At 48.7% G+C, this 23539-nt stretch overlaps 1 protein-coding gene across 1 annotated transcript; it reads left to right on the forward strand.

The window, feature by feature from the left end:
• Positions 1-339: 339 nt before the first annotated feature.
• SMG5 (SMG5 nonsense mediated mRNA decay factor) lies at positions 340-23539 on the forward strand. Its single transcript, XM_069728814.1, has 22 exons — positions 340-468; positions 2648-2746; positions 2897-3020; positions 3135-3291; positions 3368-3457; positions 3531-3620; positions 3705-3783; positions 3871-3996; positions 4558-4626; positions 4961-5169; positions 5300-5431; positions 5524-6168; positions 6251-6420; positions 7226-7301; positions 7408-7583; positions 7671-7829; positions 19603-19662; positions 19749-19908; positions 20005-20095; positions 20174-20248; positions 20402-20540; positions 22955-23539. The coding sequence occupies exons 1-22, from the start codon at positions 398-400 to the stop codon at positions 23036-23038; spliced, it is 3081 nt and encodes a 1026-aa protein (XP_069584915.1). The 5' UTR covers positions 340-397; the 3' UTR covers positions 23039-23539.

The following is a 23539-nucleotide window of genomic DNA, read 5'->3' on the forward strand; positions in this document are numbered from 1 at the left end:
ATTTTAGCCACCGCACTGTATACTCCCAGGTCCATGTTACTCCCCACTGTATACTCCCCGATCAATGCTATCACCCCATACACTGTATAGTCCCCGGTCCATGTTACCCCCCCCGTATACTCCCCGCTACATTTTACCCCCCTCACTGTAGACTCCCCGGTCCATGTTACCCCCCGCACTGTATATATACTCCCCGGTCTCCTCATTTTCTCTGCATATTGTCTGCGCTCTTCTCTATTATGAAATTTCAGAACATGTTTCCCGCGTTCTGCTCGATGACGTAATACTCCTCTTAGCTCCGCCCACTGTGCGCCGTACTGTGACGCCTCCCGTGCTCTCGCGGTGTTTGACAATTGATAGCTATGGCGGACACGGTGAAGTCTTGCTGACCGCAATCATGAGCCAGGGAGCGGCTGAGAGCAGCAGCGAGCCTGAGGCCAAGGTGCTGCACACCAAGCGGCTGTACAGGTGAGAGGATGAGGGGACGGCGGAAATGATGTACGAGGAAAGAGCTGCAGAATGGCTCCTTTCCCTCTGTATTGTGTATTCCTCCTCCCTCTCCCTCTATAGTCATCCTCCTCCTCCCCTCCCTCCCTCTATAGTCATCCTCCTCCCCTCCCTCTGTAGTCATCATCATCCTCCTCCCCTCCCTCCCTCTGTAGTCATCCTCCTCCCCTCCCTCCCTCTGTAGTCATCCTCCTCCCCTCCCTCTGTAGTCATCATCCTCCTCCCCTCCCTCCCTCTGTAGTCATCCTCCTCCCCTCCCTCTGTAGTCATCATCCTCCTCCCCTCCCTCTGTAGTCATCCTCCTCCCCTCCCTCCCTCTGTTGTCATCCTCCTTCCCTCCCTCCCTCTGTAGTCATCCTCCTTCCCTCCCTCCCTCTGTAGTCATCCTCCTTCCCTCCCTCTGTAGTCATCCTCCTCCCCTCCCTCTGTAGTCATTCTCCTCCCCTCCCTCCCTCTGTAGTCATTCTCCTCCCCTCCCTCCCTCTGTAGTCATTCTCCTCCCCTCCCTCCCTCTGTAGTCATCGTCATCCTCCTCCCCTCCCTCCCTCTGTAGTCATCGTCATCCTCCTCCCCTCCCTCCCTCTGTAGTCATCCTCCTCCCCTCCCTCCCTCTGTAGTCATCCTCCTCCCCTCCCTCCCTCTGTAGTCATCCTCCTCCCCTCCCTCCCTCTGTAGTCATCCTCCTCCCCTCCCTCCCTCTGTAGTCATCCTCCTCCCCTCCCTCCCTCTGTAGTCATCCTCCTCCCCTCCCTCCCTCTGTAGTCATCCTCCTCCCCTCCCTCTCTCTCCCTCCCTCTCTCCCTCCCTCTGTAGTCATCCTCCTCCCCTCCCTCCCTCTCTCCCTCCCTCCCTTTGTAGTCATCCTCCTCCCCTCTCTCCCTCCCTCCCTCCCTCCCTCCCTCTCTTCCTCCCTCTCTCTCTCCCTCCCTCCCTCTGTAGTCATCCTCCCCTCCCTCCCTCTCTCCCTCCCTCTGTAGTCATCCTCCTCCCCTCCCTCTGTAGTCATCCTCCTCCCCTCCCTCCCTCTCTCCCTCCCTCCCTCTGTAGTCATCCTCCTCCCCTCCCTCTCTCCCTCTGTAGTCATCCTCCTCCCCTCCCTCCCTCTGTAGTCATCCTCCTCCCCTCCCTCCCTCTGTAGTCATCCTCCTCCCCTCCCTCCCTCTGTAGTCATCCTCCTCCCCTCCCTCCCTCTGTAGTCATCCTCCTCCCCTCCCTCTCTCTCTCTCCCTCTCCCTCTCTCCCTCTGTAGTCATCCCCCTCCCTCCCTCTCTCCCTCCCTCTGTAGTCATCCTCCTCCCCTCCCTCCCTCTCTCCCTCACTCCCTCCCTCCCTCTCTCCCTCCCTCCCTCTCTCCCTCCCTCCCTCTGTAGTCATCCTCCTCCCCTCCCTCTCTCTCCCTCCCTCTCTCCCTCCCTCTGTAGTCATCCTCCTCCCCTCCCTCCCTCTCTCCCTCCCTCCCTCCCTCTGTAGTCATCCTCCCCTCTCTCCCTCTCTCCCTCCCTCCCTCTGTAGTCATCCTCCTCCCCTCCCTCCCTCTCTCCCTCCCTCTGTAGTCATCCTCCCCTCTCTCCCTCTCTCCCTCCCTCCCTCTGTAGTCATCCTCCTCCCCTCCCTCTCTCCCTTTGTAGTCATCCTCCTCCCCTCCCTCCCTCTGTAGTCATCCTCCTCCCCTCACTCCCTCTGTAGTCATCCTCCTCCCCTCCCTCCCTCTGTAGTCATCCTCCTTCCCTCCCTCCCTCTGTAGTCCTCCTCCCTCCCTCTGTAGTCATTCTCCCCTCCCTCCCTCCCTCTGTAGTCATTCTCCCCTCCCTCCCTCCCTCTGTAGTCATTCTCCCCTCCCTCCCTCCCTCTGTAGTCATTCTCCTCCCCTCCCTCTCTCTTTAGTCATCCTCCCCCCCCCCCCCCCTCTTTAGGTCTCCACCCCTCCTTTCCTCTGTTGGCCTCCGCACCTCCCTCTGTAGGCCTCCCTCCCTCTGTAGGCCTCCTCCCCCCCCCATACCCCCCCCCCCCCCCTTCCCCATCTTCACTCTGGACAAACCCCTGTCTACCCATCCACCTTTCCTCTCTCCGTACGCTTTTCCCCGCTCTGTATGCTTTTCCAGTGCTCCCAGTGTTACTCTTGCGTCCCTTGGTCTTGCAGGGCGGTGGTGGAGACTGTGCACCGCCTGGACCTGATCATCTGCAATAAGACGGCCTATCAGGAAGTGTTCAAGCCGGAGAACATCAGTCTGCGGAACAAGTGAGGCCCCTATTGGGATTTTATGGTGTGCAGTGCCCCATAACCTTTAACCATGTGACACAGTAGTATCATCTCAGGCAGGTGTCTCGGACCCCCCAGTCTCATCCCCTTGTGACCCTGGTCACCATGTTGCGTTCCCCTCCCCCCTAGGCTGCGGGAGCTGTGTGTGAAGTTGATGTTCCTTCACCCTGTGGAGTATGGCAGGAAAGCAGAGGAAGTTCTGTGGAGGAAAGTCTACTACGAAGTCATCCAGCTCATCAAGACCAACAAGAAGGTGAGTCCTCCTCATGTTAAAGACTACGTTGTGAGCTCTGTGGGAGAAGGAGGATTTTTTTTTTTTTATAGGGAGGTGCATCTGTTATAATAATGCTTCATGTCTCCCTCTCAGCACATCCACAGCCGCAGCGCCCTGGAGTGCGCCTACCGCACCCACCTGATCGCCGGGGTGGGCTTCTACCAGCACCTCCTGCTCTACATCCAGTCCCACTACCAGCTGGAGCTGCAGTGCTGCATCGACTGGACCCACGTCTCCGACCCGCTTATTGGTCAGTGCCCAAAAAGTAGTGTGTGATTGAGACATGCAGCCGTCCCGTGGCCTTAGCTTTGTCTTTCCCCTCATAGGATGCAAAAAGCCGGTGTTGGCCTCCGCTAAAGAGATGGAGTGGGCACAGATGGCGTGCCACAGGTGTCTAGTGTATCTGGGAGACCTGGGTAAGAATGAGAAAGTTGTCACAGTTGAGGGTTTGTTACATTGTCATGCTTCTCTATGTTTTTCTCTTTCCAGCTCGATATCAGAATGAGCTGGCGCTGGTCGACACTGAGAAGTTAGCTGAGCGATTTTATTACCAAGCGCTGACGGTTGTGCCTCAGATGGGTGAGAGGGGTATTAGCTGACGCCATCACCTCACTGCCCTTACTTTTAGGTACAGTTGTGTTTAGTCTTGCCTCCTTTTCTCAGGGATGCCATTTAACCAGCTTGGGACGTTAGCCGGGAGCAGATACTACCACGTGGAAGCCACATACTGCTACCTACGCTGGTGAGTGATGTCTCTGGTCCGAGCCTTGAGACCTGGTATCGATCTCACCTCGCTTCCTCACATTTTCCCTTTGTGTCCCCCGCAAAGTATACAATCTGAGGTCTCCTTTGAAGGCGCATATGGCAATTTGAAGAGACTGTACAACAAGGCGGCCAAAATGTATCACCAGCTGAAGAAGAGCGAGAATCGGAAGTTGTCACCCAGCAAGAAGAGGTGAGGATGGGAGGCATAATGGACTTGGGCTGTTTGGAAAACCGCTCTTACCCTGGGTTATTTCTCGACAAGAAGTTATATCAATGAGACCCGCATAGGGAAAGCGGTGTAAACGATTCTATCTCCTTAAGGGTAGGTGCACACGATCAGTAAATGCTGCAGGTTGGACTCTGCGTACTTGCGCAGCGTCCAGATGTTACAGCATATTGGATGGGATTTCAAGAATTCGCATGTGCACAGACACCGGCAGATCACCCGCAGAGACGACCATGCGGAGCATCTCTCCAGACCGCTCCATATCTATTTATCTTGCGGAGTTGAGAGTCTCCGCAAGATAAATGTCACCCGTACAATGTATTGGACGCATTGATTCCGCGCGGTTAAGTGACCACATGCGCGTTCACTAGCCGGCAGCGCTTTGGACGCAGCGGACATGTACTGCGTCCAAAGCGCTGCCAATTACTGAACGTGTGCACTTACCCTAAGACATTTGGAGCTCGATGGGATAGATGCGCGATGATTAGGTTCTAATAATCATGGACGGTCTCTCCCTCCCTGCAGATGTAAGGATATCAAGCGGTTGCTGGTCAACTTTATGTATCTCCAGAGACTGCTGCAGCCCAAGAGCAGGTCAGTGGCTTCATCCTATAGAACATGCTGCAATGAAGTGTCCTCCTGTTGAGAGGCAGCGAGTGCATGGTCATCGAGAAGAGTGAGGCGGCGAGTACGTAGCCACCGAGAAGGGTGTGAGGCGTATAATGCAGGGCCACCGAGAAGGGAGTGAGGCGTCTAGTGCAGGGCCACCGAGAAGGCAGCGTGCCCTTTGCGTCGAGTGCGGGGCCGCCAAGAAGGTGCAAGTGCGGAATAGCAGCGGCCACTGAGAGTTTTGTGGTTTTCCAGGTTACCAGAGTGTACTTTAAGCTGTTTTTCATGGTGTCAGTGACTTGTCTCCTTTTCTCCTTAGCTCGGTGGATTCGGAGCTCACCTCTCTCTGTCAGTCCGTCCTGGAGGATTTCAATCTGTGCATGTTCTACCTTCCCTCCTCTATCAACCTGAGCTCGGCCAGTGAGGATGAGGAGGAGTATGAAGGAGTCTATTCCTTCCTGCCCGACCTGCTGGTCTTCAGGATGGTGGTCATCTGTCTGATGTGCGTCCATAGCCTGAAGAGGGCAGGTGTGTATCATTGCACCATGTTTCCATAACATCCACCAAAGGGGTCTTTCATGTATGTAAATGATTTCTATTCTGCAAACCTGTGTAAACCAGTGATCTCCAGTTGTCTTTGCTCCGTCCCTCCCGCCAGATTCCAAGCAGTACAGTGCCGCCATAGCGTTCACGCTGGCTCTCTTCTCCCATCTGGTGAACCACGTGAATATCCGACTTCAGGCTGAGATGGAGGAGAGTTCGGTCCCTGCTTTCCAGAACGATAGTCCTGGTGAGTGCTCCAGTCATGTATCATGGACATCCCCCCCCTTAGGACCACAAATATTATGGAGTAACAACTTGATTTGCGCATTCCTTCCTCAGATGACCCAGAATCCAGAGAGATCTCAGACATAATGGAGAAAGACTCCGAACCCGAGATGAACCAAATCAACAAGCCGACGCGATCCGAACCTCATAGCAAGAAGAGCCACAAGTACTCACGCCTCTCCCGTCTGCGGAGAAGGAGACCCGTGAGGAAGTTGGATGAGAGCGACTTAAGCGAAGGTTTTGACTCTGACTCCAGCCATGGATCGGCCAAGGGCAGCGACATTTCTGAGAGCACGTCGGAGAAGAGTGATGAAGAAGCAGCCTTTGACATAGAGTCGGACTCTGACATGAACAGTCAGGAGTCGCGGTCCGACCTAGAAGATATGGAGGACGACCCTGGAGAGGAGGCAAAGAGTCAGACGGAAAGCAAGGAGGTTTCCAGTACCTCGGAGGAGACTAAGTCTGCCAAGGCTGATGCCCATGAGTCTGTGAACGGTCCTGGTCACACCACCAGCGAAGCGAGCATCGCCAGCAATCTGCAAGCCATGTCTACCCAAATGTTCCAGACCAAGCGCTGCTTCCGTCTGGCCCCCACCTTCACCAATGTTTTTGTGAAACCAGAACCTGTCCCCCTTATTGCCAAAGAACCAGAACCTCTTGTGAATGGAGAGGCAGAGAAGAACACCCTGGTGGAACAAGGTAAGAGGCCTGCCGGGTGGTCATTCCCAGACTCTACATGGGCCAGGTATGTTGATGGATTTGTTTCCTGAAATCTTCCAAGGTGACGCCTCGGAGTCTGAAGAAAGCGTCGAGAGCGACAAAGCCAGTCCCAATGAGCGGAGTCTTCAGGAGAGGTTAGACGTGATCACCAGCGAGGGGCTTCTGGCCAGTGTTAAGGTCTTCCTGGACTGGTTGAAGACCAACCCTGATATAATAATCATGTGTGCACAGGTATGACGCTGGGAAGTCTGATCTGCATCAGGTGCGGTGACTTTCTGCACCTCAATGGGTTCATCTGCCTTACTGTTTACATCAACGCTTCCACATGCTCACTCTCCTCACAGCCCTGTCTCTGCTAAAGCAGCCAATAGGAGCAGTTTTCTGTTCTGCTTGTCGGCTGCCAGAGGGGGCTGAAGCCTGACTAGAGACTTATTTTAGAGCTTCCAGCTGGGGGAAAAAAACTTACAGTATGTTTATTGGGAATTATATTTACAGCTGCCAGATGGCAAGGGGTCTTACTGGGGATTATATGTACAGCTGCCAGAATAGGAAGAAGACTAACTGGACACATTACTGGAGACTAATATGTACAGCTGCCAGAGGGGAGAGGAGACTGGGCAATTTGCTAAGAATTAGGGAGGAAGAGTCTTATTGGGCACTTGGGCGCTGAGGACTATAACTACAGCTGGCAAAAGAGGAAGAAGATTGATTAGGGAATATATTTATCGGAGGACCTTGCTGGTGATGTGAATATACTGTACATAGTGCTTGCAAAGGGTTTTGGGTGGTTTAGGTGGAAAACAAAGTGGGTGATGTGACGCTGCCCACTACAATAAAGCTGATGGGGGACACAGAAGGCAAAAATAGAAATGAAAGGCATATTTTATGAGGACAAAATAGGGCCATATAGGTTCACATGGTGGTTAACAGCCCTATGGGCCTTTTTATAGGAACTTGACTGGTGGGCCGAAATCTCCCTGTTGGGGTGCATCAGTAGGTGGCTGGCTCTGACATCTTCTCATCTTTCTCTTTTCAGAGCTCGCAGAGTCTGTGGAACAGACTGTCGGTGCTTCTGAACCTGTTACCATCTGCAACCAAGATCCAGGAGTCTGGTGAGGCCACGATGGAGTTTGTGGGTCTCTACGGATGGGCTGAGCTGTATATCTTCTGTCTGTGTCCATGTAGCGTGGACTGACTGTAATCTGCTTGTCTATCCAGGGATATCCCTGTGCAGTGATGTGCAGAATCTACTGCAGGAGTCGGAGCAGGCAGACATGAGCCATCAGATATTACTCCCCGAGGATGCCGCTCTAAGGAACCTACCACCGCTCAAGGCTGCACATCGCAGGTTCAACTTCGAGAAGGAGTGGCCGCTTCTGACCGTCCTGGAGGAGGTACATCCTGATGCCTCCATGCTCCGCTGCCTCCTCCACTTCATGGTTTGCTTCATTTTCCTTCTTCTGATTTTTCCCTTTCTACAGTCCATCGCTCGCAGCAGTTACATCCGAAGCTTCGGGCACTTTCTCAGTCATCTGCAGGGCAGCGTCCTGCAATACAACCCAGAACTTGGGATCTTCACCAGCATCGCCGAGACCCAGCAAGACAATATCCTTCACCAGGCTCAGGCCCAATTCCGCATGGTGAGTGTCAGAGTAACGCAACTCCGCTTCCTCCGATCATCAGCACAATTACGCAATTGGCTGATAAGTGATGGTCGAGACCGCGAATGTTTCCACTACTAGTCCAGTTATTGTGGAATTCGCAGTGAGTGTACCCCTGTATGGTCACTGCTAAACTCTAGCCTTGTATGGTCACTGCTAAAAATTCCACAATAACAAAAAGAGCTAGCTGCCACCACCAGTCGTTTATACAGGCCTATTGGACACCTGTTACAGGTAGCGTATGGCTTCAGGGTGTGGTTTAAAAAGCAAAAGGAACAAAGCTATTCAATTTTATATATTCCATAAAGATATTCAGTGTTTATAAACAATATACAAAGATAGAAAACGGGATCTACACAATACAGTATATACCATTGCATTCAATAAAAATAAATAATGAAAGAAAATTACTTGGCCTGGTCACAGAAATGGCTCAGTACTTAGTGGAGGGAAGCACTCCGATTGACAAAATAACGAACAGAACCCTACCGTAAACTGTCATCCAAGGACTGACCAATGACCCAGACCCATATACTGCTTTTTATTAGCTCAAAGTTACACCCACATACCTCGCCTTGATAAGCTTGTGGGGGCGGATTGTGGGATGTGTAGGGTCTGTTAAAATTTTATGAGACCTTCAACTTACAGCACATCTCCACCCCTGGAGGTCCCAGGCAGTAGATATTGTCACATTTTTTTTTTTTTTTATCGTGATTTTACCCTTAACATAGATTATGCGAACCAGGCCATGTTTGATCCCTATCGGTCCATTATTCAGTTGGAAGGGCTCTATTGGCCCCACTGTGATGTGAGTGAATGTGTCACATCCATCCTTTCTCCCATAATTATTGGATCAATGCAATTCCTATCTGTACCCCAGAGACAGGCTGTTTATCTGCAATTGTTCTGTTAGCATTCATCGTAGGAAGCTCTTTCCTGGGGAACCATACTTCTTTTCCTTCGCGTAAACATCTCGGCTTCGTTGTTGGTTTTTCCCAGCAATATATATATATTAACCACCTGTCCACAGCAGGAGGTCTCTGCTTCAAAGGTTGTTGTATTTAGTTTCTCTCTCCTTAACTATAATAATCCCAGATGTTCAATGTGTAGTCCTATTTCAAAGTAAGTTTATAGTGCCAGCTCTTCTCCAGTTAGAAGTAATTTTCCCACTTCTCCATATATTCAATGTAAGGGTGACATGTCTTGTGGATTTTAATTTTCCTCTGACACCTCCGCCTTTTTGAGGTAGCACGAGAGATTGATTTAGAGATCATTTCCCAAGCCCACCTTAAGGCACAACCTCCCTGGATCCCACACAATACCTTCTCCTTTTTGTGACTCGGAAATGGGCTTCTCCATGAGGTCACTCACCTCCTTCAGTCATGTCTGAAACTCCTGGCTGGAGGTAGCCTGAATCAGCGTTAAGGTCCCAACCTCACAGGTCCCCTCTGGGATCTGCTCTGGGTCAGTGATTGGTCCTGGCTAATGAGGGTTCAGAAGGCAGTGTGTGACCTGCGTCTGGGCACTCTGACTGCGGGTGACAGCCGCTTTATAGGCTGTCTTCTGGAATAACAACACTTTCCCACCACCCTGACAGGCTGTGGTCACTACTTTCCCCGCCTCCCCTAATACCTCAGGAGTGTTAATCATGGGGCAGCCACCGTCGGCCATGTCACCATCCATGGTGACACTGGCCAGCTGCACGGGACCACCTGCTTTGTGTTGCTCATCCCCATCGCCCTTAGCACTCATGCTGGCTCCTTTTTAGGGGATCCTCCGCAGCATCGCCCTGCAGCCTGACATGGCCCAGTTCTCCTGTACTATAAAACAGATCATCATCCGTCACATTGACCTTCACATTATCTACACCTAAATCAGAAGACGTACCAGATCTGGGAGGGTTGTCAGGAATGTATTGGGCAACCAACCGTCCAGATCAATCCCAATAAAACATTTGTGGGGAGGTTCTCAACCCCCCCCCATCCTTTCCAGCACCCAATCCAGGAAAACTATCGGTAAGGGTTGGCGAACACCCCCCAAATCTGGACACAGTCAGGGTCTTCCCAGGGATGAGTTCTTCAGAGAACATAAATTTAGGGCGGATTACAGTTTTGTTTTGCACCGCTGTCCTTCAGCTCCACAGTGACTGTGTCACCCACAGTAACCCATTGCAAGTTTTTACAGGTCAACCACCCCATCCCACCCACAAAATAACAGTGCAGTCGGCCCCTGGGCCTCGGATGTGGGGTTCCTCTTCTGCCTCTCCGTGTAGGTGACGCTGATGTGACCAGGTCCGTCGCAGGTATAGTATTGGCAGAAGTCCGATGCAGGGCGAGTGCTGGTAGATGGGGTTATACCCACTAATGACCTGGCTGACAGGGGCATTAATGTCCAATTAACCCCTTTCCAGCTGGCGAAGGCTGACTTCTGCACATTGGGGTTATGTTGCTTTATATTTAATCGTATGAACATATATTTTAACATCATAGAAGAATAAATAACAAACCATAAACAGTGATTGAATAGAACATAGGAACAGAAATCCGAGTCTCTGTATGCAATAACATTGTCATTTCCAGTATAGAAATCATTCTTGTCACCAGTATAAGATCTGAGGGGACACTCCTCGACAATGTGCTGAATTGTTTGACAGTCAGCTCCACAGTCACAGGCAGGAGAGTCAGATTTTCCCCACTTATGCATAAGATCTGCACAGACACCAAAGTTTGTTCTGATACGATTCAAAGTGAGCCAGGTTTTCCTTGGCAGATTGAAGCCTGGTGGTGGATTTTGAAAGTGAGGAAACGTTTGAGGCTCACCGTCTACTGCACTGACCCGAAGTTCACGCCATTTCTCTTCTAAATTGAAATCATGTTCGTACAGGGTAATTGCGGTTCGGATGGGTGGATGTCTTGATTTCAGTCGCTGTATTTGAACATCTTTGATATTTTGATGTTTTGGGAGATTTTCATTATTCACTACTTTGGTGTATTCTTTAAGTAGGAGCTTTTGTCTTCTCAGATTTGCAGGTGCGACATGGCTCAAGACAGGTAACCAGTGGATGGGCGTAGGTCTGATAGCACCAGAAATTATGTGCATAGAGGTTTTCAGCTGATTGTCGATTGCATTCACATGACAACTATTCAGCCATACTGGAGCACAATATTCTGCAGCAGAGTACACCAAGGCAAGGGTAGACGTTCTCAAGACTGGTGTGGAGGAAGAGTTTCTGAATAATATTATTGCGTGCTTTCAGTTTCTGTGCTGTCTTATGCAAGTGAGACTTGAAGGTTAGGCTTCTATCAAGGGTTACCCCTAAATACTTGGGATTGAAGTTGTGTTTGACAAGTTGACCTTCAAAACGTACTTTGAGATCAGTCTTAGCACTTGCGTTGTGTAAATGAAAACAACATCCGTTTTTGATGGATTGGGCTTTAGCCTCCGTTGTCGAAAATATTTTCCCATTACACTAAGATCTTCTGTTAGAACCTCCTCTGCCTCCTCCATTGCTTTGCTCAACTGTAGCAAGTGCCCAGTCATTGGCGTATCAAAATCAATATTGTGTCAGGCTCTATAAATGTCTGCAATCAGTGTGGCCTTGGCAGCCACCTTTTTGGCTCCAGGTTCATCATGAACTGTTGCACCTCCTCCACACAGGGCAAAGATGAAGAAATTGATTCTTCACCATCAGGTCCTTCAGTCCCTCATAGGTGGAAACAGATAGTCCCTGGAACCACTGCTCTATGCTGGCTCTGAGCCCATCCACCATATCATTATGTCTGTCGGGTGGTCCAGGTTGGAGGATCTGCAACTTTTTGTGGTACACCTCAGGAATCAGCTGGTATTTCTTTGTCAGTGCCTGTTTGATGGCCTCATAGTTTCCCTTGTTCCATTGCTCGAGGAAGAACAGCGAACATCTCCAGAGCTTTGCCTTGTAGCCTTGGGGTTAAACTTCGTGCCCACTGGTCATCAGGCAACTAGTACTGTCTGCATGTCTTTTCAAATCCCCGCAAAAATGTGTCCACATCCGCGTCCTTATCCATCACAGGAAAATGCTCAGGACAGGGCTGTTCAGTGGGGTAGATTGCTCCTTCAGTAGTCAGTTTAATTTCAGTTGATGCTCTCGCTCTGCTTTTTGCTCAGCAGCTTCTCTGTGGCCTTGGGCCTAGCGCTCGGCTCTCTCAGCCTTTGTGAAACTTTCTCCCATCTCCCTACTGCATATTTCAGTTTTTCTTTTTTAATAAATTGGCGAAAATTTAAACTTTTTTTTTTTTTTTTTTTTCTTCAGTCAAGATGGGGTGTAGACTGTACTTTAACCCCTTCCCGACCTTTTGACGCCACGTAGGCGTCATGAAAGTCGGTGCCAATCCGACCCATGACGCCTATGTGGCGTCATGGAAAGATCGCGTCCCTGCAGGCCGGGTGAAAGGGTTAACTCCCATTTCACCCAATCTGCAGGTACAGGGGGAGTGGAAGTTTAGCCCAGGGGGGGTGGCTTCACCCCCTCGTGGCTACGATCGCTCTGATTGGCTGTTGAAAGTGAAACTGCCAATCAGAGCGATTTGTAATATTTCACCTATTATAACGGGTGAAATATTACAATCCAGCCATGGCCGATGCTGCAATATCATCGGCCATGGCTGGAAATACTAATGTGCCCCCACCCCACCCCACCGATCGCCCCCCCAGCCCTCCGATCTGCCCGGTACACTACCCCGCTCCCCTCCGTCCTGTGCTCCGCTCCCCCCCCCCGTGCTCTTGTCCGCTCCCCCCGTGCTTCAATCACCCCCCCCCCCCCGTGCTCCGATCGCCCCCCCTGCACTCCGATCCACCCCCCTCCGTGCTCCGTTCCACCCCCCCCCGTGCTCCGTTCCACCCCTCCCGCGCTCCGATTCACCCCCCCCCCCCATGCTCCGATTCACACAACCCCCCCCCCCCCAACCTATCATACTTACCGATCCTGCCGGGGTCCGTCCGTCTTCTCCCCGGGCGCCGCCATCTTCCAAAATGGCGGGCGCATGCGCAGTGCGCCCGCCGAATCTGCCGGCCGGCAGATTCGTTCCAAAGTGCATTTTGATCACTGAGATAGATTATATCTCAGTGATCAAAATAAAAAAAATAATAAATGACCCCCCCCCCCCCCCCCTTTGTCACCCCCATAGGTAGGGACAATAAAAAAAAATAAAGAATTTTTTTTTTTTTCCACTAATGTTAGAATAGGGTTAGGGGTAGGGGTAGGGTTAGGGTTTCGGTATGTGCACACGTATTCTGGTCCTCTGCGGATTTTTCCACTGCGGATTTGATAAATCCGCAGTGCTAAACCGCTGCGGATTTACCGTGTTTTTTCTGCGCATTTCACTGCGGTTTTACAACTGCGGTTTTCTATTTGAGCAGTTGTAAAACCGCTGCGGAATCCGCACAAAGAAGTGACATGCTGCGGAATGTAAACCGCTGCGTTTCCGTGCAGTTTTTCCGCAGCGTCTGTACAACGATTTTTGTTTCCCATAGGTTTACATTGAACTGTAAACTCATGGGAAACTGCTGCGGATCCGCAGCGTGTGCACATACCTTTAGAATTAGGCCATGTGCACACGGTGCGGATTTGGCTGCGGATCCGCAGTGGATTGGCCGCTGCGGATTCGCAGCAGTGTTCCATCAGGTTTACAGTACCATGTAAACATATGGAAACCAAATCCGCTGTGCCCATGGTGCGGAAAATACCGTGCGGAAACGCTGAGTTGTATTTTCCGCAGCATGCCAATTCTTTGTGCGGATTCCGCAGCGTTTTACACCTGTTCCTCAATAGGAATCCGCAGGTGAAATCCGCACAAAAAACACTGGAAATCCGCTGAAAATCCGCAGGTAAAACGCAGTGCCTTTTACCCGCGGATTTTTCAAAAATGATGCTGAAAAATCTCACACGAATCCGCAACGTGGGCACATAACCTTAGGGTTAGGGTTGGAATTAGGGTTGTGGTTAGGGGTGTGTTGTGGTTAGGGTTGTGATTAGGGTTATGGCTACAGTTGGAATTAGGGTTAGGGATGTGTTGGGGTTAGGGTTAGGGCTGTGATTAGGGTTATGGCTACAGTTGGAATTAGGGTTGTGGTTAGGGTTAGGGGTGTGTTGGGGTTAGGGTTGTGGTTAGGGGTGTGTTGGGGTTAGGGTTGTGATTAGGGTTATGGCTACAGTTGGGATTAGGGTTAGGGGTGTGTTGGGGTTAGTGTTGGAGGTAGAATTGAGGGGTTACCACTGTTTAGGCACATCAGGGGTCTCCAAACGCAACATGACGCCACCATTGATTCCAGCCAATCTCGTATTCAAAAAGTCAAATGGTGCTCCCTCACTTCCGAGCCCTGACGTGTGCCCAAACAGTGGTTTACCCCTACATATGGGGTACCAGCATACTCAGGATAAACTGCGCAACAATTACTGGGGTCCAATTTCTCCTGTTACCCTTGTGAAAATAAAAAAATGCTTGCTAAAACATTATTTTTGAGGAAAGAAAAATGATTTATTATTTTCACGGCTCTACGTTGTAAACGTCTGTGAAGCACTTGGGGGTTCAAAGTGCTCACCACATATCTAGATAAGTTCCTTTCGGGGTCTAGTTTCCAAAATGGGGTCACTTGTGGGGGGTTTCTACTGTTTAGCCACATCAGGGGCTCTGCAAACACAACGTGACGCCCGCAGAGCATTCCATCAAAGTCTGCATTTCAAAACGTCACTACTTCAATTCCGAGCCCCGGCATGTGCCCAAACAGTAGTTTACCCCCACATATGGGGTATCACCGTACTCAGGAGAAACTGGACAACAAATATTGGGGTCAAATTTCTCCTGTTACCCTTGGGAAAATTAAAAAATTCTGGGCTAAATAATTATTTTTGAGGAAAGAAAACGTATTTATTATTTTCACGGCTCTGCATTATAAACTTCTATGAAGCACTTGGGGGTTCAAAGTGCTCACCACACATCTAGATAAGTTCCTTTCGGGGTCTAGTTTCCAAAATGGGGTCACTTGTGGGGGGTTTCTACTGTTAAGCCACATCAGGGGCTCTGCAAACGCAACGTGACGCCCACAGAGCATTCCATCAAAGTCTGCATTTCAAAACGTCACTGGGCACATGCCGGGGCTCGGAAGTGAAGTAGTTTTTTTACCCCCACATATGGGGTATCAGCGTACTCAGGAGAAACTGGACAACAACTTTTGGGGTCAAATTTCTCCTGATACCCTTGGGAAAATAAAAAATTGCAGGCTAAAAGATCATTTTTGAGAAAATAATTTTTTTTTTTAATTTTCATGGCTCTGCGTTATAAACTTCTGTGAAGCACTTGGGGGTTCAAAGTCCTCACCACACATCTAGATTAGTTCCTTTGGTGGACTAGTTTCCAAAATGGGGTCATTTCTGGGGGATCTCCAATGGTTAGGCACACAGGGGCTCTCCAAACGTGACATGGTGTCCGCTAATGATTGGAGCTAATTTTCCATTTAAAAAGCCAAATGGCGTGCCTTCCCTTCCAAGCCCTGCCGTGCGCCCAAACAGTGGTTTACCCCCACATATGGGGTATCAGCGTACTCAGGACAAACTGGACAACAACATTTGGGGTCCAATTTCTCCTATTACCCTTGGCAAAATAGGAAATTCCAGGCTAAAAAAATCATTTTTGAGGAAAGAAAAATTATTTTTTATTTTCATGGCTCTGCGTTATAAACTTCTGTGAAGCACCTGGGGGTTTAAAGTGCTCAATATGCATCTAGATAAGTTCCTTGGGGGGTCTAGTTTCCAAAATGGGGTCACTTGTGGGGAAGCTCCAATGTTTAGGCACACAGGGGCTCTCCAAACGCGACATGGTGTCCGCTAACAATTGGAGCTAATTTTCCATTCAAAAAGTCAAATGGCGCGCCTTCCCTTCCGAGCCCTGCCGAGTGCCCAAACAGTGGTTTACCCCCACATATGAGGTATCTGCGTACTCGGGAGAAATTGCCCAACAAATTTTATGATCCATTTTATCCTATTGCCCATGTGATAATGAAAAAATTGAGGCGAAAAGAATTTTTTTGTGAAAAAAAAAGAAGTACTTTTTCATTTTTACAGATCAATTTGTGAAGCACCTGAGGGTTTAAAGTGCTCACTAGGCATCTAAATAAGTTCCTTGGGGGGTCTAGTTTCCAAAATGGGGTCACTTGTGGGGGAGCGCCAATGTTTAGGCACACAGGAGCTTTCCAAACGCGACATGGTGTCCGCTAACGATGGAAATAATTTTTCATTCAAAAAGTCAAATGGCGCTCCTTCCCTTCCGAGCCTTACCATGTGCCCAAACAGTGGTTTACCCCCACATATGAGGTATCAGCGTACTCAGGACAAATTGGACAACAACTTACGTGGTTCAGTTTCTCCTTTTACCATTGGGAAAATAAAAAAATTGTTGCTAAAAGATAATTTTTGTGACTAAAAAGTTAAACGTTCATTTTTTCCTTCCATGTTGCTTCTGCTGCTGTGAAGCACCTGAAGGGTTAATAAACTTCTTGAATGTGGTTTTGAGTACCTTGAGGGGTGCAGTTTTTAGAATGGTGTCACTTTTGGGTATTTTCAGCCATATAGACCCCTCAAAATGACTTCAAATGTGAGGTGGTCCCTAAAAAAAGGGTTTTGTAAATTTCGTTGTAAAAATGAGAAATCGCTGGTCAAATTTTAACCCTTATAACTTCCTAGCAAAAAAAAATTTTGTTTCCAAAATTGTGCTGATGTAAAGTATACATGTGGGAAATGTTATTTATTAACTATTTTGTGTCACATAACTCTCTGGTTTAACAGAATAAAAATTCAAAATGTGAAAATTGCGAAATTTTCAAAATTTTCGCCAAATTTCCGTTTTTATCACAAATAAACGCAGAATTTATTGACCTAAATTTACCACTAACATGAAGCCCAATATGTCACGAAAAAACAATCTCAGAACCGCTAGGATCCGTTGAAGCGTTCCTGAGTTATTACCTCATAAAGGGACACTGGTCAGAATTGCAAAAAACGGCAAGGTCTTTAAGGTCAAAATAGGCTGGGTCATGAAGGGGTTAATGAGAAAAAATTGAACTTTTTTGATCTTACCAAATGGCTGCAATGAAGCAAAGAGTGAAAAATTTAAAAGGGGTCTGAATACTTTCCGTATCCGCTGTGTGTATATAATAGTATAATACCCCCGTACGATCATTGCCAGCTCATCGATAATAAAAAAAAAATGTGAAAAAAAAACAGTACAGTATATACAATTTCCTAAAATAACGGACAGAACCCACAGGGAACTGTCTTCCAATGAATGACAATGACCCAGACCCTTAAGGTACTGTCACACTAGACGATATCGCTAGCGATCCGTGACGTTGCAGCGTCCTCGCTAGCGATATCGTCCAGTGTGACAGGCAGCAGCGATCAGGCCCCTGCTGTGCTGTCGCTGGTCGGGGAAGAAAGTCCAGAACTTTATTTCGTCGCTGGACTCCCCGCAGACATCGCTGAATCGGCGTGTGTGACACCGATTCAGCGATGTCTTCACTGGTAACCAGGGTAAACATCGGGTAACTAAGCGCAGGGCCGCGCTTAGTAACCCGATGTTTACCCTGGTTACCATCCTAAAAGTAAAAAAAAACAAACAGTACATACTTACCTACAGCCGTCTGTCCTCCAGCGCTGTGCTCTGCACTCCTCCTGTACTGGCTGTGAGCGTCGGTCAGCCGGAAAGCAGAGCGGTGACGTCACCGCTCTGCTTTCCGGCCGCTGTGCTCACACAGACAGTACAGAAGGAGTGCAGAGAAGCAGAGCGCCGGGGACAGACAGCGGTAGGTAAGTATGTACTGTTTGTTTTTTTTTTACTTTTAGGATGGTAACCAGGGTAAACATCGGGTTACTAAGCGCGGCCCTGCGCTTAGTTACCCGATGTTTACCCTGGTTACCGGCATCGTTGGTCGCTGGAGAGCGGTCTGTGTGACAGCTCTCCAGCGACCAAACAGCGACGCTGCAGCGATCCGGATCGTTGTCGGTATCGCTGCAGCGTCGCTAAGTGTGACGGTACCGTAATACTGCCTTTTATTAGTCCAGGGTTACACCCACACACCTCCCCTTGATGAGCTCATGTGGGGGCAGATTCTGGGAGTTGCTGGTTCAGTTAGAATCTTATTAGATCCCCAACTTCCAGGATATCTTCACCCCTGGAGGCTCCAGGTGGTGGATATTATCATCATTTTTATCATGATTTTACCCTTGCATAGATGTAAAACAAGGCCTGGGTCGCATCATCTATAGGTCCGATATTTAGTTTGAGGGGTTCTAGTATTCTCACGGCGATGTCCGTGTATACATCACGTCTGTCCTTTTGTTACCACTCCAAAAATGTCTCCCATAATTAGCAGATCAATGCAAATCCCAATATTCCTATCGGGACCCCGGCTGTCTAAATGCAATTGTTTTGTTTTCTTTACTTCTCTTTCTACCCATAAACAGAGCTCAGCCTCATTGTCTGTTTTCCCCAGCAGATATACTGTTTTAATTACCTGTCCACGGGAGGAAATCTCTGCTTCAAAGGTTGTTTTAATTAATTTCTATCTCCCTAACTATAATCCCCGGTGCTCAGTGTATAGTCCTATTTCAAAAGACATTGAAATACCAGCTCTTCTCCAGTTAGAAGTAACTTTCACACTTTCCCATATGTTCAATGTGATGGGGACATGTCTTATGAATTTTAATTTTCCTCTCTGATTGTGAGCGCGCCTTGTGTCCCTTCACAAGTGTCCGTTTATAGCATCGGGCTGCAACTCGTAAGGGTGCAGTACCTGTAAAGTACCAGTTGGTGGCGATCTACTTTTTTTTTTTTCTTTTTTTTTTTTTTTACCACTTTCTGCTTGGAGACAACTGCCTTCACTCTATAGCAAGCAGCCATGCCAGGAGTCCTAGAAATCAAACATTGTATGTTAATACTTTTTTCTTTTTTTTTGACCATTTTTTGTTTCTCTTTTTGAACTAGAAAAGGGGGGCGATTCAACTTTCATATATATTATGTGTGTGTATATATATGTATATGTATGTGTATGTGTATATATATATATATATATATATATATATATATATATATATATATATATATATATATATATATATATATATATATATATATATATATATATATATATATATAATTTTAATATATTAGATGGTGGCCCGATTCTAACGCATCGGGTATTCTAGATTATGCATGTCCACATAGTATATTGCCCAGCTACGTAGTATACAGCACAGAGCCGCATAGTATATTGTCCAGTTACGTGGTATATTGCCCAGCCACGTAGTATACAGCACAGACACGTAGTATATTGGCCAGTCACGTAGTATATTGCCCAGCCACGTATGTAACAGGTTAAAAAATAAACATACTCGCCTTCCGAGGGCCCCTTGTAGTCCTGTCGCTAGGGTCTTGCTGTCAGTGATTAGATGCGTCAAACGGTTAAATGTCAGCTATAGGAGCTGCATCTGGTCACAGCTGATACAGGCAGTGAACGGTTACCCATCAGCGATCTCTGCTAGCTCCGTACACTGCTGGAATAGGCAGATGCTGGCTGTGTAATGTAGCTCCATCATGGTTCTTGAAAGGGTTATAAAGGGCCAATAATCAAGTGCGTCAGGACACATAGCATTAAAGGGAACCTGTCAGCAGGAGATCCCCTCGTAGGTAGAGTCCAAGATGTGACGACCTGTGTGTCTTTTCAGGCTCAGGAGGAAGCTCGGAGGAACCGTCTCATGAGGGACATGGCACAGCTCCGACTGCAGGTAAGCCAACCACCATACCTAAGGACACCAGACACGCGGCTCACGTGGTAGTCCCAGCTGAGAGCGCCTATATTCTCTGTCTGCAGCTTGAGGTGTCGCAGCTAGAGGGCACTCTACAGCAGCCCAAGTCTCAGTCCGCCATGTCTCCGTACCTCATACCAGACACTCAGGCCCTCTGCCAACATCTGAATGTCATCCGGCAGCTCGCCAACAGTGGACGCTTCATCATCATCATCCCCCAGACAGGTAAACAAAACTGCGGCGCAGTAGTTTAGTGACCCCTACACATCTGGTCGATCACCTGAATAACCCCCATCATCACCCCCACTCCCTGTCATCCAGTTATAGACGGCTTGGACTTCCTGAAGAAGGAGAACGCTGGCGCTCGGGATGGCATCCGATACTTAGAAACTGAGTTTAAGAAGGGGAACAGGTAAGGGTGAGATTGTGGTGTGGCTCCGTGGGGGCGGTAAGGGTTTATTTGGTCTCAGCGCCCTCTCCGTCATTTTAGATATATCCGCTGCCAAAAGGAAGCTGGGAAGAGCTTTGAGAGGAACAAGCTGAAGCGTCAGGATACGGACGCCTGGTAAGGGACCCCACGTTCGCGACAAAGGGGATCCTGTAAGTTTTGGCTGTGCAGCTACTTCCATCATGAGCGCTGGTTTACTCTATTCCCCTTCTCTGCCCTTATTCGATCAGCCCTATAGGAGGGTCCTGACCCCCTCTCCTGTCCCGACAGGCACCTGTATAAGATTCTGGACAGCTGCAAGCAGCTGACGGTGTCCCAGGGTAGCAATGAGGAGGAGACTGCTGGCATGGTGACCATCATAACCGGCTTCCAGCTCGATGACCCAGAATGTTTCTCACCCGCTGTGCAGGTAGGTCCTCACCCGGTGCCTGTAGGGTCATCGGGAACTTCAGCACTTCACAAATAGTACAGGAGGCAAAGAAACTAATACCCGAGACTTGAGGCACCGGGTGCCCCGCACCTCTGTTTCTATCAGTGATTTAATTCTGTGACTCAGATAATGTCTGTGATGGGTCCCCGTTGTACATAGATTTCTGTAGAAACTCTGCAGAACACAAAAACCACAAATTCCTTATTCCAGAAAAATGTTGGTTTCCTAAGATGTTAGAAACCACGGAAGGAAACTGCAGTGTAGAAATTAAAGGTCTGGCGAGAAATCAGAGACATAAAAAAGCAAACAGTCACCTCCAGATGCTACGGTAGAATACAGTGTATACAGAGGTAGTGGAGTCACTGTACTGCAGAGCTGCTCTCCTTATTCTGCTTGCACAGTCCCTGTGTACATATATTACATGATCCTGATCCTGAGTTACATCCTGTATCATTCTCCAGAGCTGCACTCACTATTCTGCTGGTGCAGTCACTGTGTATATACACTGCTCAAAAAAATAAAGGGAACACTTAAATCCCACATCCTAGATATCACTGAATGAAATATTCCAGTTGTAAATCTTTATTCATTACATAGTGGAATGTGTTGAGAGCAATAAAACCTAAAAATTATCAACGTAAATCACAACTAATATCCCACGGCGGTCTGGATTTGGAATGCTTCTAAAAATCAAAGTAGAAAATGAAGTTACAGGCTGATCCAACTTCAGTGGAAATGCCTTGAGACGAGGAAATGATGCTCAGTAGTGTGTGTGGCCTCCACGTGCCTGTATGATCTCCCTACAACGCCTGGGCATGCTCCTGATGAAGCGGCGGATGGTCTCCTGAGGGAACTCCTCCCAGACCTGGACTAAAGCATCCGCCAACTCCTGGACAGTCTGTGGTGCAACGTGACGTTGGTGGATGGAGCGAGACATGATGTCCCAGATGTGTTCAATCGGATTCAGGTCTGAGGAACGGACGGGCCAGTCCATAGCTTCAATGCCTTCATATTGCAGGAACTGCTGACACACTCCAGCCACATGAGGTCTGGCATTGTCCTGCATTAGGAGGAATCCAGGGCCAACCGCACCAGCATATGGTCTCACAAGGGGTCTGAGGATCTCATCTCAGTACCTAATGGCAGTCAGGCTACCTCTGGCGAGTACATGGAGGGCTGTGCGGCCCTCCAAAGAAATGCCACTCCACACCATTACTTATTCACTGCCAAACTGGTCATGCTGAAGGATGTTGCAGGCAGCAGATCGCTCTCCACGGCGTCTCCGGACTCTGCCACGTCTCACATGTGCTCAGTGTGAACCTGCTTTCATCTGTGAAGAGCACAGGGTGCCAGTGGCGAATTTGCAAATCCTGGTGTTCTGTGGCAAATGCCAAGCATCCTGCACGGTGTTGGGCTGTGAGCACAACCCCCATCTGTGGACGTCGGGCACTCAGACCATCCTCATGGAGTCAGTTTCTAACCATTTGTGCAGACACATCCACATTTTGTGGCCTGCTGGAGGTCATTTTGCAGGGCTCTGGCAGTGCTCCTCCTGTTCCTCCTTGCACAAAGGTTGAGGTAGCGATCCTGCTGCTGGGTTGTTGCCCTCCTACGGGCCCCTCCACATCTCCTGGTGTACTGGCCTGTCTCCTGGTAGCGCCTCCAGCCCCTGAAGACTACGCTGACAGACACAGCAAACCTTCTTGCCACAGCTTGCATTGATGTGCCATCCTGGATGAGCTGCACTACCTGAGCCACTTGTGTGGGTTGTAGACTCTGTCTCATGCTACCACGAGTGTGAAAGCACAACCAACCTTCAAAAGTGACCAAAACATCAGCCATAAAGCATTGATACTGAGATGTGGTCTGTGGTCCCCACCTGCAGAACCACTCCTTTATTGAGTGTGTCTTGATAATTGCCAAATAATTTCCATCTGTTGTCTATTCCATTTGCACAACAGCATGTGAAATTGATTGTCAAACAGTGTTGCTTCCTAAGTGGACAGCTTGATTTCACAGAAGTTTGATTTACTTGGAGTTATATTATGTTGTTTAAGTGTTCCCTTTATTTTTTTGAGCAGTGTATATTACATTACTGATCCTGAACTGATCCCGAGTTCCAAGTTACATCCTGTGTTATACCCCAGAGCTGCACTCACTATTCTGCTGGTGCAGTCACTGTGTACATACATTACATTACTGATCCTGAGTTCCATCCTGTATTATACTCCAGAGCTGCACTCACTATTCTATTGGCTCAGTCACTGTGTACATATTATCCTGTGGTATACTCCAGAGCTGCACTCCCTATTCTATTTGCTCAGTTACTGTGTGCATATTATCCTTTGTTATACTCCAGAGCTGCACTCACTGTTCTGCTGTTCTCCTTTCAGTCTGCTTTACAGGCTGTGTCTGGCTCCAGCATTGAGATGAAGAACGTTGTAGACTTCTACAAGCAGTGGAAGGAGATGGGCTGAGGATTGTAGTGCTTGGCGCCGGTGATGTAAGAATATAAAACCTTTGCTCCCTCTAGTGCCTCCGGAGCTTAAAAAAACAACAAAAACAAGGTGATGATTCGTAAAAAGAAGTGAAACTAAAACGTCAAAAGATCAGAAGCCGGCGAGGTGTATCGTCAAGAAAAACAAGATCTTCCTTTTCAGAGTCTGTGGCGCCAAGTGTGGTGGGTGTGGCCACGGGAAGCGGCGGAGCTTTCCCGCCATTGGCTTTTAGAAAAGCTAGGTTTTCATCTCCCGCTGTGACCTCCGCTGACCGCAGGTCGCAGAAACCATTTTTTGGACCCTCTAGCTTAATGGGGCCGTGAAAATACTTCTCTCGTGTAGTGTGGTGACTGGACTTCGTACCATTCCCCTCCCCCCTCACTCTCTTCCCTTCCCCCTTTTCCCATCATCCCGTTTTCTTTCTTTAGATTCATGACTTTATGAGAATGTTAAATAAAGAAAACAGTAGAATTTTATTGA

Source organism: Ranitomeya imitator, chromosome 1 (assembly GCF_032444005.1).
Source record: "Ranitomeya imitator isolate aRanImi1 chromosome 1, aRanImi1.pri, whole genome shotgun sequence".
Classification (NCBI taxonomy): Eukaryota; Metazoa; Chordata; class Amphibia; order Anura; family Dendrobatidae; genus Ranitomeya; species Ranitomeya imitator.

Excerpts from the sequence above, each read along its gene's own strand:
- SMG5 (XM_069728814.1), top strand. The coding sequence starts at position 398 with ATGAGCCAGGGAGCGGCTGAGAGCAGCAGCGAGCCTGAGGCCAAGGTG. Across the intron at positions 3,021-3,134 it reads TCATCAAGACCAACAAGAAG|CACATCCACAGCCGCAGCGC; the intron begins GTGAGTCCTCCT and ends TCTCCCTCTCAG. Across the intron at positions 3,784-3,870 it reads ACATACTGCTACCTACGCTG|TATACAATCTGAGGTCTCCT; the intron begins GTGAGTGATGTC and ends TCCCCCGCAAAG.